Raw genomic sequence first — 17,129 nt, 5'->3', positions numbered from 1 at the left:
AATCACATCCCGCTTCATACCTGGCCAGGTAGCGAGGCGACACAACTTAGCGTAAGTCTTAGGGCCGCTCGCATGCCCACCAATGCACGAGTCATGAAAGTAGCGAAGAAGCGCTCCTCTCAACGCGCGCGGTATCACGACTTTAAATGACTCACTTGTGTCATCGTCGGATGGAATGTACCTCAGCAGGACGCCGTCAGAATCTAGCAGATATGAATCCAGCGCGCTCACAGCACTACCAGCTGTTGCCGAGCGCTCCGCACCGACAGCAATACCAGCTGCCCCCTTGTGCGCGGTGGCCTCACTACCACCCGGCTCCCGGAGCCCGTCGAACACCTTTCGACAAAATGGATCTTTCTGCTGAGCTTCTAACAGCTCCCTTCTGCTGAAAACAATCCCTGCGCTAACGACAGCCTCTACGTGGTTCACGCTCTTAGCTCGAACTAACGTTTGCTCCGCTGTTTGCGTTAGCGCGAGTGTCTCGCTCTCAGTTCGTTCCGAATTAGTCGCGTGACTTGCCTCGTGTCGAACTGGAGCACGCGATAGTGCGTCGGCCGCGGCATTGTTCTTACCCTTGCGGTAGCGGACGGTGAAGTCATAACGCTGCAGCAACAATGCCCAACGCGCCAATCGGCCACTTGGTTCGTTCAAACGCCTCAACCACGTGAGCGCCATGTGGTCCGTTTCAATCACAAACGCAACTCCGTCTATGTAAAAGTCAAACTTACGGAGAGCAAAGACTATCGCCAGACACTCTTTCTCGGTTACTGAGTAGTTCCTCTCCGCCGGTGTCAACGTACGGCTCGCGAACGCAATCGGTCGGAGGGAACCTCCATGCTCCTGAAGCAAAATTGCTCCTAAGCCCAGGTCGCTTGCATCGGTGTGAATAACAAACTCCCTGTTCAAATCGGGTAGCTGCAGCTGAGCCGTGTTGGCCAGCAACTTCGTGAGGCGACGCAGTGCGGCCTCTTGCTCTTGGCTCCAAGCCCAACGCTCACCATTCCTCAAGAGCTTCGTTAAAGGCGCCTGCACTGCCGCGCAATCTGGAATGAATTGGCGATAAAAATTCACCATCCCCAAAAAGCGCCTCAGCTCACCGACATTGTTCGGCGATGGATAGCTCACTATCGCTTCAAGCTTACCCTTATCCGGCAAAATGCGACCCTCGTCAAGCGTAAATCCCAATAATGTTATTCGGGTCGCCGCTATCTGAGCTTTGTTTGGGTTCAAAGTGATGCCCGCAGACCTCAGCCGTTCTAGAACGTCTCTCAAGTGGCGCACGTGCTCTTCGAACGTTTTCGAGTAAACCACTATGTCGTCTAGATATGCGAGTGCGTGCTGCCACTTTGCATCTCCCAAAACACGGTCCATTAGCCTCTGATACGTAGCGGGAGCGCCCACCAAGCCAAACGACATTCTCCTGAATTGGAAAAGTCCTCTGTGGCACGTGAAAGCTGACTTCTCTTTATCCCGCTCGTCCATCTCAACCTGAAAATATCCGCGGCTAGCATCGAGCGTTGTGAAGTACTTCGCCCCGCCTAGATTGGATACTAACGATGAAATGGAGGGAAGAGGATACGCGTCCTTCTTCGTAATTTCATTCAGCCTGCGGTAGTCTACACAAAGGCGATACGTATCATCTTTCTTTGGAACTAGAACTACCGGGAAACCCCATGGGCTGTTTGACCTCTCAACTACGCCTGTTTCGATGAGTTCGTCCAAGGCGGCGTCTAGTGCTTTCCGCTTAGCTAAGCTGATTTGCCGGGGATTGCATTTCCAAGGGCGTGCATCACCCGTGTCAATTCTATGCTTAACCAGCGTAGTGCGGCCGGGACAGTCAGTAAACATCGCGTCATATTCGTACAACAGCGACGACAGCTGCGCTCGTTCCCCCTCTAGTAGGCTCTGTGCCTGTACCAAAAGCGGGTGCACTGCCCTTTCCTGCAGCGCAGCACATTGCTCCGGCGGGGCGTTTACTCGCTTTCTCGGCGCGCTTTCCTCCTCGCGTACTCGCGCCTCTCCCTGCGATTGGCATGCTTTTGTCAATGCGGAGGCCTTCGAGAAAAGCTTCAGCGCGTCTCCGTCGCGCTCTCGGTAACCACCGTTTGCAATGTCAATGACAATACCCGACTTAGCGAGGAAGTCTCGACCCAGGATTAGAGACATTGACAGCCCTGGAAGATGCACGAAACGTTGTCGCCTCACGCGTCTGTCCCAGCGGATCACTAGCCTAGCCGCGCCGCTCGATTGTGCTGTGCCCGTAGCTAGACGGAAGATGGTGTTGCTTTGCCTCAAGCGGATGTTGTTCTCGCGGAGATGGTGCAACACATCGTCACCGAATAAAGAAGCGCTTGCCCCAGTATCCAAAAGTGCTACGAACTTTTTCCGAGCTATCGTTAACTCGATTAGCGGCGCGGGCGAGTCTACGGCATCACCTGCGCGACAGACCGACGGTGCAAGTGATCCGAACGCATCGGTAGGATTACTAATCGCCGCGCGGGGTCCCATGTGAATCACCGGCGGCGCCGTCCGTTTCCCGAACCGCGCGTTTGCTCCTGACCCGGCGTGCGGTCGCATTCGCGAGCGATGTGCCCTGGCGCGCCGCACCGATAGCAAGGACCGCGGACACCACGCCGGTTCGCTCGTAACTCGCCTCGATCAGGTGGTCCTCGCTCTGGATTGCGCCGCTCGTTAGGCCTCGCGTCAACCACGTGCTCCTGCCTTGGAATGTCACGCGCAGGGGCGGCGTGTGCCGTACGGAGCGCGTAAGCGTAGGGGTCTAAAGCGCGGTTTGACAGCTCCCAACCGCGTGACACGTGCTCATCAGCGTACGATGCTGATGCGTTACCCCTAAACGCTTCTGAAGTCACTGCGCCGCCGTTCCATGCACAGCGAGGCTCGATTGACTGCGCGGCGGGCGGAGGGGGGCGATACGAACGCGCTGCGAGGATGTCCCCTTGTATGCGCTTCGCCTCGGTGGCGAGCTCTTCGAGGTCTGCGAACCTGCATCCCCTGAAGTGCGCCGCGAAAGTCGGGTGCGCCTGTCGGGTAACACGCTCGACCTTTTCCGCGTTGGTGGCGTGAGGGTTCGCGAGACGATACAATTCGTCCATCGCCCGTACGTATTCCAGCAAGGATTCGTCCGGATGCTGGGTGCGCAGCTCCAACTCCCTCCGCAAACGCCACTCATAATTAGCCGGTAGGAATTCGCCGCGAAAGCTTTCGCGGAACTCTTCTACCGTACGGGCGCGATGTCTGGTTAGTCGGAACCACCGAGCCGCTTGCTCCGTGAGCGACACCGGGACCACGCGCTCGAGAAGTTCGGCATCAGAAAGACCCGTCGCCTGCTGATAATGGAGCAACCGGTCGAGATACTCGTTGGCGCTCTTGCAGTCGTGGTAACCCGTGTAGGTCGGAACGTCTACCTTGACACGTGGTCGCACATTTTGCACGGGGGCCTGCGCTGTGTTCTGCAGGGCGCTCGCGAGGCTTTGCATAACTGACAGCGCATTCTGTAAGAGTACCTCGCTCGAGGGCAAACTGTTGCCCGAAGACTCGCCTATAGTTGAGGCGCGTGTCGTAACTTGTGGCGGCGCCTCTCTGTTCGCGTCGCGAGATGCCGGAGCGCCATGCGGGCCGCTCTCCGTCGTAGGCCTACTCTCTGCTAACGCGGTCTCTGCACCCTCCTGATCATCCCGCGTGAAACGACCAAGCTCTACGCTGTCGGAAAGTCCTAACAGTACCCCCGCGTTAGCCAAAGGATCGCCACTCTGCGACGCGACATCCGACAACATTGACAAATCTTGGAATTCCGACATGCCTATTATCCTACGTGTGGAAGAGCGCCCTGGCACTTGCTCGCGTCCACAGAACTAGCCGCGTTGCCAAATTCGTTACGTTGGGCGCCAGATGTTGGGAGACCGTCCTATGTACGGCTGACGCAGAAGCCTATAGCTAATGTTTCAGCCGCACACAGTCGTTCCGTGCACGGTTAACGTCCCCCAACCGTAGCTTGCCTCATTGCAGCTACTACTACGGGTTCGGGCGAATGAGGCAACTGGCCAGATCAACAACAAACACTTTATTGCTAAGCGTTAGCAATCGCGCGTCACTGTCGCGGGGAGATACTACAGATAACAAAGGTGTTGACGCTTACACCTCGGTCGTGGACGTCCTCGGCTCGCAGGAGGGGTTGCGGGTTCGTCCTCCTGGGATGGTCGCTGGTGTCAGAGCGCGAGCGCCCGTTTGCCCGCTCGTTTTGTTCCCCGACCCGATTTCCCTCTCCCTGACGAGAATGGTACCTTTCCTCGCTGAGGGAGAGGGGAACCTGTTCCTGGCGCCGGGAAAGGGGGGGGGAATCGCACGCGCCGGCCGTGGGGGAAGGGGTCCCCGCAACCGTGCGCGTGCGCTGCCCTAAAAGGGAAAGGGAGGCTGGGCGCACCTGCTCCCCACAATCTCCATCCATGAAGAACCACCTTGGGAATTCTCATGGCTCACAGTGGATCGGGTTTTGAAGCGGGTTAGGGCTCAAACAGTCACTGGTCCCGACAGTATACCGGTGCACATATTTAGAAGTGCTTGGAAGAGAACTTGAGGAAACAACTCGAAGGCATGCCCAACTTGAAGGTTTGTCTATCTCCAAAGAATGGCATGAAGGCAAGGTGATTCTGATCCCTGAAAGGGGTAGTGATGCAAGAAACATCCAAAACTACAGGCCAATAATGGCCACCAGTGTTACGTATTGTTTGTTCATTGGGTTGATCAAAGCATAGATGAGTGGCTGTGGGGAGACCAAGGAATTACTGACCGAGCTCCATAATGGCCTCAGACCAGGCAGACGGTTGGATGTCAATCTGTTCATCATCATGCAGTGTGCATAATTAGCCCAAAAAGAGGGGAGGACACTGTTGTACTGTTTTCTGGATGTAGAGAAAGCACACAACAATGGGCCACATGGTCCTCTCTTCGCTGGCCTACCTTACCTTGGACTACCACAAGTGCTAATTTCCACTATAAGGTCAATGTGCAGTGACAACGTAGTGAGTGTGCAGTTGGGTGCCATAATCACTGGCCCAATTTATGTAAACAAGGGTCTGAGGCAGGACTGCCCATTGTCACCATTTCTGTACACTCTGTAGCATCCAGGATAGAGCGTGCCTTGCCAAACTCAAAACCTCAGGTTCAGCATGCGTTTCAGCAGTAGTTCTAGCAAAAACTACCACCTGCTTGGTGTGGCATTTGCAGATCTAATTATAAAAGAGAGTAACCAGGAGTTGTAATCTCTCCTCAACATCTGCTAGACAGAAGTTGTGAGTCTGACACTCTGGTTAAGTATTACGAAATCAGCAGCAGTCCGTCTAGCAGGAGGAAGTACAGACGTTACGGCGTTTGGGAGTAGAACCACCGACTGCACGCAGCGACTACAGGTACCCTTGTGTTAGTGTGTGGATGCAGCAAAATACAGTGTACACAAGACCATGATTCGACAGACGGCGCTGCTGGCTCAATGAATCTTTCAGTGTCCATGCCTCTGGGGTTACAAGCTCTTCCAAATAATTCGTGAACACCTATAGAGAATGGTTCATGTGCCAGATTTGAATTTTTGAAACGTAGTTGTGTGCATCTACAACGACACCAGAGTGGTTCGAGCATCATCAAAGACAGCTCACTATGGTATGCTGTCAGGCTAGTTTGTGTGTAGCTGCGTAGAAGATCGTTAGCGCTGAACTTGAAAGAAAATGAAGGAAGAGACACCGACAAGCGCACACATTGTCTTTGTCTCTCCTTTCGTCTTCTTTCAAGTTTTGCGCCAACATTGTTCGACACAGCAGAGACAGGTCAGCTGTGCAGTGCTCAGTTGCTAACGAGGTGGTGCAGGGGGATATTGGCTGGTCCAGCTTTGAGGCATGGAAGGCCACCAGCAAGATTGCCTACCAGGGTCGCCTCATGCTCATGCGACATACTCGACATACTCGATGGGTGCGCCAGTTGATTGAGCATCTTTCGGCAGCATGCATGAAGATGAACAGGACGTGAAAAATGCACCAGCCGCAGAAAAAGTATGGCTTTTTCAAAGAAGCTATCCCTACCAAAACTGCGGCTAAGTGGGCGGTCGAGGTCTGACCGCAAATCAGGGAAGTGGAAGACACTCGATAGAGAAATGCTATGGAGGCCTAGTCTACCCTCGAGTGCTACAGGAACCATAAAGAGAGATCAGACGACAAGAGTTGTGGCAGCAACGACCTGTTCGGGGCGAAAGCTGGGGCTCTTCGCACTCATCTGGGGCTTTTCGCATAAGGTTTGATGACATCATCTATCAGCCTGTGCAGAAGTTGCGGTGTAGAGACGGAGACACAATAACATTTTGTTCTACGCTGCAGGAGCTTTCCAACCGCCCCGGTAAAGGGCACAACGCTCACACAGAAGCTCGGGTTTCTGAATGAAGATGACGACAGTGACAATGAGGGGGGACACAACACACGGTTGCAGTTATGAAAAGGCGACTTTTCGAGCGGTACGGTTAAGCCGAATTGAGGATCTTGGCTGCTCTGTACGTGTCTCCTGCGTTTGTCGTGTGTGGATTTTTCTTGTTTGTTGATTCATTTTTTTTTTTAGGACTCTGAGTGTGTTCCTCCATTGCAAAGGGCACGCCACCACTACATCATGATCATCATAACCTGTGTCCGGCTTTTCGAAGCAAAAAAAAAAAAAAACGGACAGTCAATGGCGTGTGAAAAACGTCCGCGTAGTCTCGAACCATGGCAGCACATGCCAAGCAAGAAATATAAGAAAAGTAACCAAAAAGGCACGTGTTTTATTACAGCCGCACCGCAAACACACTCAGATGTGCAAGTGACTTCAGGCGTGCCACCTTGCAAAGCATAAAAAAAAGTGACAACGGAAAGAAGAAACATCAGTTTCCCGATGCATGACATTACATGCCAAGCAAGAAAAGTTATTGAAAAAGGCACGCGTTTTAAACCTGCTGAATCGCGAACATGCTGGGGTGCGCTAGTGGTTGCTGGATCGCTGCTTCGTGAAGAAAAAAAAAAAAAATGGAGACGTATTGGCGCCTGAAAAATACTTTACGTATTCCTAAAGTGTGGCAGCACATGTAAAGCAAAAGAAATGATTGAAAAAGGTGAGCGTTTTAAGTATCGAGGCAGTGCTGTGCATGCATAGCCATTGGTACTGTCGTACATATATGGTGCAAACTTCAAAAGGGTTAGGCCCTGTATTTTAATGACTATCCATAAACCTGACTCAAGTACTTTGCCATACAATTCAAACGCCTTGCATATAATGAAAGAACAACCATGGTAAGAGTAGTATTTTTTTTAATATTAAAGAAAAGGCGTAGCAGAGTCGCAGCGAAAGCTAAAAAAGTGGCCTTGCAGGGCCTTTTCTAAACACTGATTGGGTAACTGCTGCAAGCACACTTGCGGGTACCTACTACAATAATAATAGTCATAATTTGTCGGTCATCTTTTCTCATTATTCTGAGAAGCCTGGTACCCACTAAACACTTGCTAGGAATTTCGTGCCAATCGTTTATGCACTGGCTGATGACAATGAGCATTTATGCCTGAAGTGGGTATGCACTACAGTTAATAGGGGATAAAGAGCAATTTTTTGCAATGAGTTGGAGTATTGGACGACCCACTTGTTACGTTATTTACAATGTGTGACGCCTGGTTGTTCCTTTACTGTTCTAAAATGCTTTATTACTCATATTAATGCGGTGCCTTTCACAACATCAAGCCTGCTTAAGGCAATTTCACAAACAAGTCCCAAGCACCAGCGTGGTTCAGAGGTAGAATAGTGGGTTGGCAGGCAGCAGACCCGGGTTTGAGGCGCACTGTGTCCTTGGTGTTTTTTATTTACTGATTTTTTTTTCCTTTCGCTACTGGTTACGTACACCAGTGGCGGCGGACAACTATGGCGCTGCGCGTGACCCATGTTCTGTTTTTATAACTGCTTTCGCTGTAATAATGTGTTTCGAACATACACAGCTTGGGCTAGTGTAACGAAAGCATCTTCGAATGACTAATACACGAAATGTAAAGGAACTCAGGGTTTCTATGTAAAATGAAAGAGCAGCATATACTTCAAGTGTATTGCTGGGTAAGGTTAGGTGGCTTGAGTGCATGGAAATAAAGGAACTCGGTGGAGTTCCTTGAAAAACGAAAGAGCAGCAGATTGAGATATGTTTGACTGATAACTGCTCCAAGCGGATGATTCCAGAAGTTCGGCAGAAATGCATTTGTCAGCTTTGTCTGGTAATCGGAGCCTGTTAATGCCGTTTCTGCTCAAGCGAGGCCCTTGGATGACTCTGAAGTTGCCTGCCTCGTTTCAGGATTCTTTCAAGTGCTCAGCTTGTGGCAAGTTGTTTGCCTGCCGGAAAGAAGCCTCACATCACATTCTTTATGCCCACTATAACCTGGTGAGTTTGCTTTCTTTTCACACTGGTTTAAAAACTAGCCTTGATGTAAAAATTGTTTTTAGAAAGTAGAGGCCTTATGCTCAAAAGCAAGGCAACCTTTTTAGAGTGGATAGCTATAAGGATTTCTCCCCATTTTCAACACACTGCTGCATTGCTACGCAACACTCTCTAGACTGCTGCTTTTTGCAACTGCGCAGGGTTTGTGTGGCTCCTTAAAAATCCTTGAAGTTGAAAATGGCTTGAATGCCTTTGATGATTGTGTTGCTTGAAAGTGGTTTTGCAAAACCCTCAAATTTCATCTGTGGTGCCTTATGTCTGTGGAATTTATTTCTTTATTCGTTACATAGTTTAAACCAAAGACACACTGCCAATAGATATCGTTGGGTATTGCTAGTTTTTGGTAGCCTCGTTATTCCCAATGCCGTTCTGGTGAAACAGGTCAGGTTGTGTCTCCCGCTCACTAATGACGGGGGATTATCGAGGGGAGAAAGGGGCATTGTATTTGCATATTGTTTGCTCAAAGGTGCCTAGTAAGACATGCATGGTTTCGTGATTCTTCTGTGTTTGAAAAAAATATCGTAGCGGATTACCTAGTATTTTATAGGAGCCTATAAAAGCAAATATGCAAATGTATCAAAGTATTTTAATATACCATTTACAAGTATCTGCATCCCCCCCAAGTCTTGCTTGATTATCGTGTATCGTGTTGTGATACACTTTCAAAGTACCTTTGCCCAGCCCCAGCATTTTTTTGAGTTAATACATTTGCAATTATAGCTAAGCCTGAGAGGCAGTTTTGCCGTATAACGACAATGTAGTGAGGTGACGCATTTGGAAAGCATGAAACGTTTTTTTTTTTAATTGGACGTTAACAGTGTCTGAAAAATTCGACCGGAGCGAAACATAAACATGAAAGTAGCTTTGCCGCAATACGAGAGTATAATGAGGTGAAGCCTAATGAAAATATGGGGTGGTATTTTTTATCGAACTGTATTTGTAGAAGACAGACACATTGTGCAAGTTGGTGAGGCTCCATAATAAAAATACGAAACAGTGCTTACACCCAGAATGAAAGAAGGAAATGGGAAATGACACACATGACACTGAACTTGAAACTAGTTTATTGAAAAACAACATATACGGTTTTTTAAGGCTTATTCTCATGGTTAATGTTCATATACTTGTCAAAACTTAAATCACGCCTGTTTAACAAGGCCATTTATTTTGATGATAACAACAGGGAAATTTGGCTGACACTTTCACTTGTTTTTCTCGATAGTATGCGGAATGCCTTGTTACTGCTCTTCTTTGACTGTCATTATACACAAACAAGATTTCTTTGTCATCGAGAAATGGCACTCCCTGACACTCAGAACAATGCTTAGACAAGTTTGTTGATTTCTTTTCTAATGAGTTTTCGCACTCAAGAATTCTCACATTAATGCACCGGCCTGTTTTTCATATGCAGGTAAATCTCGATACAATGAATCTCAACGAACCACTAAAGATCATTTATTCGCTATCTTCAAAAGTCATTGTAAAGAAAGTATGAAAAATTTGCTCAGAAATTGTAAGTGCAACCACGTGAGTCTCCTACCTCTGCTATTTATGTATTTGCGACCTCCAATGAGCGTAAAAAAAAAGAATTCAAACTATTACAGAACAAGTGTAAGTTTATTTGAGGAAGAGTGTAATCTATCCTGATGTGGGCAGCTCGACTGCTGAAAGAACTCTTGAGCAATACCAATCCCTAACACATGGTGTTTAGCGTCATCTTTACTCTTGTTGCCATTTTCTTGTCTGGCTTGTGGTGTGTTCGGTTGACAGCTAAGCTCACAAGCGCGCTTCAATCAATGTCGCACTGTGGGTAGTGCATTAGTGAAGTATGCATGGGTAGTCATTGGCGACTCCATTCCACTGTTGTAACATTACTTTCGTGCTGCTTCTGGTGCTCACTGTGACCATCTATCAAAAGGCTCGAAGTGCCCTGCTTGAGGAAAGCAAAGGCAAAGGGGTGAAGCCTGACGTGAAAAACAAGTACTAGGCGATGATGATGGCGATAAGGCTATCGTCAGTGCTAGAGCACATTTTCATAGGGTGGGTACATAAAAAAAAATATGTGGGCATTTTGATAATGATTATTGTGGCAGGTATGAAACTGGGCATTTATTTTTACAGCCGCTAGTTACTTTTTAAAATTGCTATTCATTATTTTTAAGTGTTGTGAATATATAAGGGGGATAAAATTCTATACGTTATTCTGAAACATTCGGTGTTCTGAAATTTATAGTAGTGAAATATTTTTACTTAATTTAATGAATATTTGGAGGGGGATTTATGAAAAAGTTATTGATCTGAAAAAAATCGTTAGTCTGAGGTTTGCTATAACGAGATTTGACTATATTTGTATGGCCACAGGAAAAAAGAAATTTTACACGGAACAAACTTGGTCACATGTTTTATTAGACAGGCTTTGTTTATTTCAGTGATGAAAGTGCTGCTACAAAAAAGAAATGCTGCTCTAATCATTAATTTTTGTTAGTACAGTGCAGTCCACTTATAACAATACCACATATAATGATATATTGGTTATAACGGTGGGTTGACTTAACAGTTTCATTTTTTGCTTTGGAAGTAAAAACAGTGCAAAAATATAGACAAACACAGAGGAAAAGACGACACCGCGCTTTTTGCTTTTTCACGGTTGTTACACACGTGTTGCTGTTCAACATGATTAGGCATGTTTCGTACCTTGTTTGCTATGATGTACAGACGCCTTTGGTTTGCCATGTGACCGGGCCGCATGCTTGATATATGTGGGTGAGTCTTCCAATAAAGTTTAGTTGCGAGTAAGCGCGATGTCGTCTCATCCTTTGTCCTTGTCTATATTTTTGCACTGTTTTTGCTTCCCAAGTATGAACTGCCAACTAGCCCAACTTTCACTATTATTTCATTCTTTGCATTGGGGCTATGAGGGAAAAAACCATATATAATATGTAATCCACCGCATATCGGATGCAATGATAAAAATTATGCCATTTGGACTGCATGTTCCAGAATAATTGTAACATTCACATCGATATGTTCCACTGAAACGAATGCGACAAGATGAAAACTTGGGGTAGGTGAGTTTGTAGCGCTTGTCTACTAGCTGACAATTAGAGCACTGATTATAAATGAAATGCGTGATTGCAAGCTTTTTCACTTTCATTGTTACTGTTTACCCAACATATACTGTGCATTCTGAGCCAATTCTGCGCAGGTAAAATTTAATTGCAGTTGGCCTTTAAGTTGCTTTAGTTGCGTCATCTCGGCGATAAATGTAAAATACCGGATAAACAGGAGGTGCTTTTGTTGCTTTATCCGGTAGAACGTGTCTTGAAGGTGATCTGGAAAGTTGTGGCCTAAAGCTAAACCCATCACGAGGAAAAAAAAGAGGGGAGAAGTACGTTGCAGTGTTTTAAAATTTTTTGGGTTTGCTCTAACCCATGCAGAACGCTGACTGAGAGGGCTTACCCACTCCCAAGCCACTCAGATTTGAACTTTTTGTGTTCATGGATGGCAGCACTTACAGACCATAAAAAGGTGGAAAGTTCTAGCATGCTCTAAGGGTCTAAATCTTACCAGGACACTGAAATTTCACTTCTTCTTTTGCTGCAAGCTTGCCAGAGACTACTTGATAATGCTGTAACCACTTTGTCTGAAAACATTCCTGAGTTTTCTGCCTGAACCGTAGCGAATGATTCCGCGAGGTCAAAACTATTTATGGCCTTGAGATCCACCAACTTCTCACTTTTTTCACACACCTGTAGCTTCAACAATGATAATTATGTGGCTTGACAGCTGTCTGCTGCTTATTGTGAGAGGCTGTTGCACATTTTCAGCAGCCTTTTAAATAAGATGCAAAAAGATGCTGTTTGCTTCCTCGGACTAGGGGGACAAGGATCGGCGCCTTCAGTTGTGGTATGCATAGTGGACGATGTTACGCTCATTCACGCCCTGCTTGCGAGGTGTCCTACCCCGTGCCAATGTGCACATAGCTTGTAAAGGCTATGATGGTTGTGTCCACAAATTGGTCACGCTGACCTCCACCTGCTGGATGACGCCAGTATTATCTTGAGTATTCCTCGTAATACGTGAGGCCTTTTCACGAGAGGAAAAACAAACGTCGCCACGTAGCACCGCACACGCGAGTACAAAGGCCAACTTTACAGCCTTGAAGGAGCGTTTTCGGGAGATCATGCATTTTCAGAGCCCGCACGTGGAACACCTTTCGTTTTGTGAATTCATCTCGATGGGGTCTGGTACTTGTTGTTGAACAGCCAGAGCAGTATTGTAAACACGAAGTGAGTGCTGCCACCAGTAAAATTTTGTTTGCTTTTGAAAAGATGGCAGACAACCGGCGCGGCTACTTGAAGTACGCTGAGCTAGCACAGTTCAGCGTGCAGCGAAAAATGGTTTCTCTAGGAGGCGCTTAACATAACCAGAGTTCATTCCTGTGTACAACTGTGCTGATCAACCGAGTTACTGGGTGATACACACCCGAGAAATCGCTACAGTGCATTGGATTTTCGTTTTTTTTTAAATAAAAATAAGCTATATACAGTGTGAATGTAAATAACTACGTGCGTACCATCTCGTATTTAGGCTGTTGCCGTTACTCTGTATCATAGAGGATGCACCATCGAAAGGCGTGTACACAGATGTTGAGTTTGTGTTGTACGGTGATACATTTTGTCAGTGCCAAGGGAAATGCATGGCAGCCAGCAGAAGCGGCAAGGATTTATTGCAAATATATTTTATGGGAAACAGCTCAATCCTGTCTCTTAGGATAAATGTTGCCAGTCTAATTCCCTGTCCTGTTTTCTTACATTTTTCTTCCTCGTTCTCAGTTCCACCACAAATATTTCGTTATGCGAAATTACTTTGTCAAGAACAGGACGATGCCCTGTTCTTGACTTTTGCATAACTTCTTGACGAAGTACTTTTGCGAAGTACCTTTGCCTTTGTTATGCCCTGTTCTTGACGAAAACGCTGAAAATCAAGACACCGAATTACTAGAAGGCTGAACCTCAGAACGACAAAAATTGAATCACCAAAAACTCAAGGTGCCAAAAATATAAAATGCTGAAAAATCAAAACACCGAATTGATAAAGTGCCGAAACATGAGGACGCCATCGCCTAGTTATGGTGGAAGATAAAGCATGTTGTCAACATATAGCTTCTATCACCCTCTTTTCCAATAGCCATATTCTCTTGGTGATGAATCTTTGCACAAGTGACGAAACATCAGTTGTCTAATGTTTCGTCACTTGTGTCTTTAGAACATCCTTAGTGTCCCGATGCAGTGCAGCTGCATCGGGACACTAAGGACGTTCTAAGTTTCCTGCGAGGCATTGCACACAATTTATCTGTATGAAATTGAGTGAACAAGGGAATATATTTTTCTTGTTTTTGAACGCTTGACCCATATGCAAAGGGAATTCATGGCTCTTAGAAAAGAGGGCGAAACAAAGTGCGAAAGCCTGCAGGCCAGCACACGCTCAATCATCGCTAGACACTATCTTCTTCTATAGCAAGGTGCTGTTATTTTCGACGTTTCAATTTTCATCGTTTCGATTTTTCAGGAGGACGAGAAACCAACTTTATTGAAAGAAAGTGTGGTCCTCAAGGTGGCTTTGCGCGGGCAACAGCTCTTTTGGCCCAGACAGCAGTAGTGAGCTGCTTATCTTTATTGGGAGTTTTAATGAGCTCCTCCCTCAATGACCGTGAACGAGCTGGCAGGAGCATTTTGGGGGGAAGAAAAACATCACAGCCCCACGATACCTAATATTGCGAAGCCGATTCTCACACGCTGCAGTTTTGGCAGATGGGGTTCACCGATCCGCATGTAATAAGCACCAACCGGTGAGGACTAAGAAAAGAGTAAGTAAGAAAAGAGCTAGTAACAGACAGTTTTCGAATAACAGCAATACATCAACATTTTATTGCCTTTGGTGGCACCCCGAGCAACAGTGAAACGTCCGCTCCAGGGACGCGGAGACCAAAGGCTCCCGCACGCTGACGTTCATGATAAGGGAAAGCCGTGAGCACGTCGCAGCTCGCAATGGCGAGCCTTGACACGCCGGTCGGAAGAAAGTCCTTTGCGGCTATGCTGCGCACTCTCACGATGACCACTGGGCCTGGTCGTGAGAGTTGGGGCAAACCTCGTACGCGTAGGCCTACGGCAAGTGCGGCTTGGTGTGGTACGACCACTTCAAGCACTAGGCACCGCTGTTGGCTTAGCGTACAATACTGTCAGAATGCCAAGACCACCAGGCAGGCTACAGTCCGGTGATTCGCAAAGGGGACACGGACGAAGGAAACATGTGCTTACCTGACGCCGATCAATGGAGGAGAGACTCTTTTCGCGCGCACGTGACTCGGCCTTCCGATTCTCGTAGCCCCTGAGAACACATGCCGCGCCCGCGCTTGGCACCATCTATCGCCACGTGCCATTACCGAAGCACGGAAAGGGAAAGGGAGCAATCGTATAGTAGAATACCCGCGAAATGGTCACGGGCGCCCCTCAGATCACCACAATCTTTTCCCTGTGTTCAATGAGAACGTTTCGTGCGGCAGTGATGTTATTCACATCATTTCGATGTTGTAATATCTTTCCGGGGAAGTTTTTTGTCTCACCGATGTAGGTAGTGGAACAGTCTGTGCATTGAATTTCATAGACAAGCCCAGAGAACCCCTCTTTCGGTAATCTGTCTTTTGGTCGCAGCAAAAGTCACCTGATTGTTGAGGCGGGTTTGTGGACCACCTGAATGTCCTCTTTCTTCAGCAGCCTGGGCAGTTGTTCACCGATTCCCAGCACATATGGGACAGAAATGCGGTAGAGATGTTTCGGATAGGTCTCATTGTCAAGGTCATCCTTCACAGAAGGCAGGTGGGAAGTAGTTTCGTGGTTGCCAAGTCGCTGGCGTACTTGACGAATAAAGCTTTTCTCGTATCCATTGTTCAGCAGGTCAGCGAAGATTGCTTCTTCTTTTTTCGTCTTTTTTTAAGCTAAGCTGCAAATGACCTCTGCACGATTCAGGAGTGCCTTGACAACACTGATGTTTTGTCTGTGGGCTGGTGTTTAGAAGGGAACTGCAGATACCGTCTAGTGTGCGTAGGTTTTCAGTACATAGAGAAGCTCAAACGTGCATTCATACGCCTCGCTTTTTGCCTTTTCACTAGCACATCCAGAAAAGAAAAAGCGTTGTTTTTTTCACATTCCACAGTCAATTAAATCGAGGGCTCAATCGAGTTTAAGTGTGCCAGGAAACTGTTGATATTAGAATTCTTGATCACGCAGAATACGCCATCCACATACACTCAAACCTTGTTATAAAGTTGCTCCTTACACGAAAATAAGTTTGTTATATCCGAATATTCTTTATAAAGGTTTATTCTTAAAACTATATCTATTGCAAGAATTATTTTCATTTACTTCGTTATAAGCAATATTTGGTTATATCTGGGTTCTTTATATCGAGGTTTGAGTGTATCTCAAAAATATTTTTGGTGGCTCGGGGAACATGTCCGAAGCTCCTGTCTCGATGTGCTTCATTATCAAGTTAGAAACTGTGACTGAAATGGTGGCTCCCATGGTGGTTCCACTTGTTTGTTGGTAGGGAGACGCTAGGGGGCGCCGATTCATGCGGTCGTCTAAACATCGGCTCCTGCTTGTTCACCTTTTTTTCTGTGAAAGTTAGCTGTGTGTTTGATGCCTTTTGCTCCAGTCGACGCCTGAAGTCTTGAGGACCACGTGGAAACAATTTTGTCACGCTGCGTAGATCTTTTACCGAGTTTTGAAGGACTTTCTTGCTCGACCATGCTGTGGGTTGCTAGGCCTAAGGTTAGGCTTAGCTAAGCCTAACTCTAAGCTTAGCACGTTTGAGCTATGAAGATGGCTATGCAAGTCACTGTGCAAGGGGAGGACATTTCTCCTGAAGAATTCCAGTGTTCTGGATGGACAACGGCGCTTTCTAAGCGTAAGTCAACTAAAGCACCTGTGGCAGGCGCTAAAGTTCAAGGCCCATCATACGGCAAGAACTCTGGCACCCAATCTCCCACCAACGTGAAGAAATGCCTCACTAACGCGTCAAGGCTGCCTCATCTACCAAGGGAGCATTTTCGAATTTGTTAGGCCTCGGGGAGGCCTGAACGTCAAGAATGCCAGTAACCTCCGGATTTCTCAAGCCCTCACGACAGCGGCACGTCTCTCTGCTGCGGATATTACAGAAGACATCATTTGTCCTAACGCTATGCAGAACATTGTGGTGATTAGTACGCCATCGCAAGCCAACGCCAAGGCCTATGCAAGTCTAGAGGCCATCACCGTTAATAACGCAAGATACGAGGTTAGCTCTTACATTGCTGCGCCCGACAACACATGCAAGGGTGATGTCTGCTATACCTGTGGTAGACTTGGCCACAGAGCCGACGTGTGCCCCACTCCAGGAAATGTTATCTGTCGAGGTTGCGGACTGACCTCCCCTGGTGACCAGCACGTTTGCTCAACGAAGTGCGCCTTCTGTGGAGGGCCTCATCCAATGGCCGACAGAACCTGTACACAAAGATTCGAGATACCTTACATCGTTAGACAGCGCAGAAAAGAGAGACGCGATTTTGACAAGGACTTCCCACTGATTC

The 17,129-nt window shown here is 47.4% G+C and overlaps 1 protein-coding gene across 9 annotated transcripts in view; it reads left to right on the top strand.

Moving 5' to 3' along the window:
• LOC119169139 (uncharacterized) overlaps nucleotides 1–17,129 on the top strand; it is a 748,171-nt gene that overhangs the window by 237,401 nt on the left and 493,641 nt on the right. For all 9 annotated transcript variants that reach the window (XM_075883059.1, XM_075883033.1, XM_075883044.1 and 6 more), the window contains one exon: nucleotides 8,357–8,443. In XM_075883059.1, coding sequence (XP_075739174.1) covers nucleotides 8,357–8,443 — 87 coding nt within the window. The remainder of the gene's footprint in view (nucleotides 1–8,356; nucleotides 8,444–17,129) is intronic.

Source organism: Rhipicephalus microplus, chromosome 2 (assembly GCF_043290135.1).
Source record: "Rhipicephalus microplus isolate Deutch F79 chromosome 2, USDA_Rmic, whole genome shotgun sequence".
Taxonomy (NCBI): domain Eukaryota; kingdom Metazoa; phylum Arthropoda; class Arachnida; order Ixodida; family Ixodidae; genus Rhipicephalus; species Rhipicephalus microplus.
Note: the sequence above shows the minus strand (reverse complement) of the source record. Positions and strands in the feature narration are given on the sequence as shown.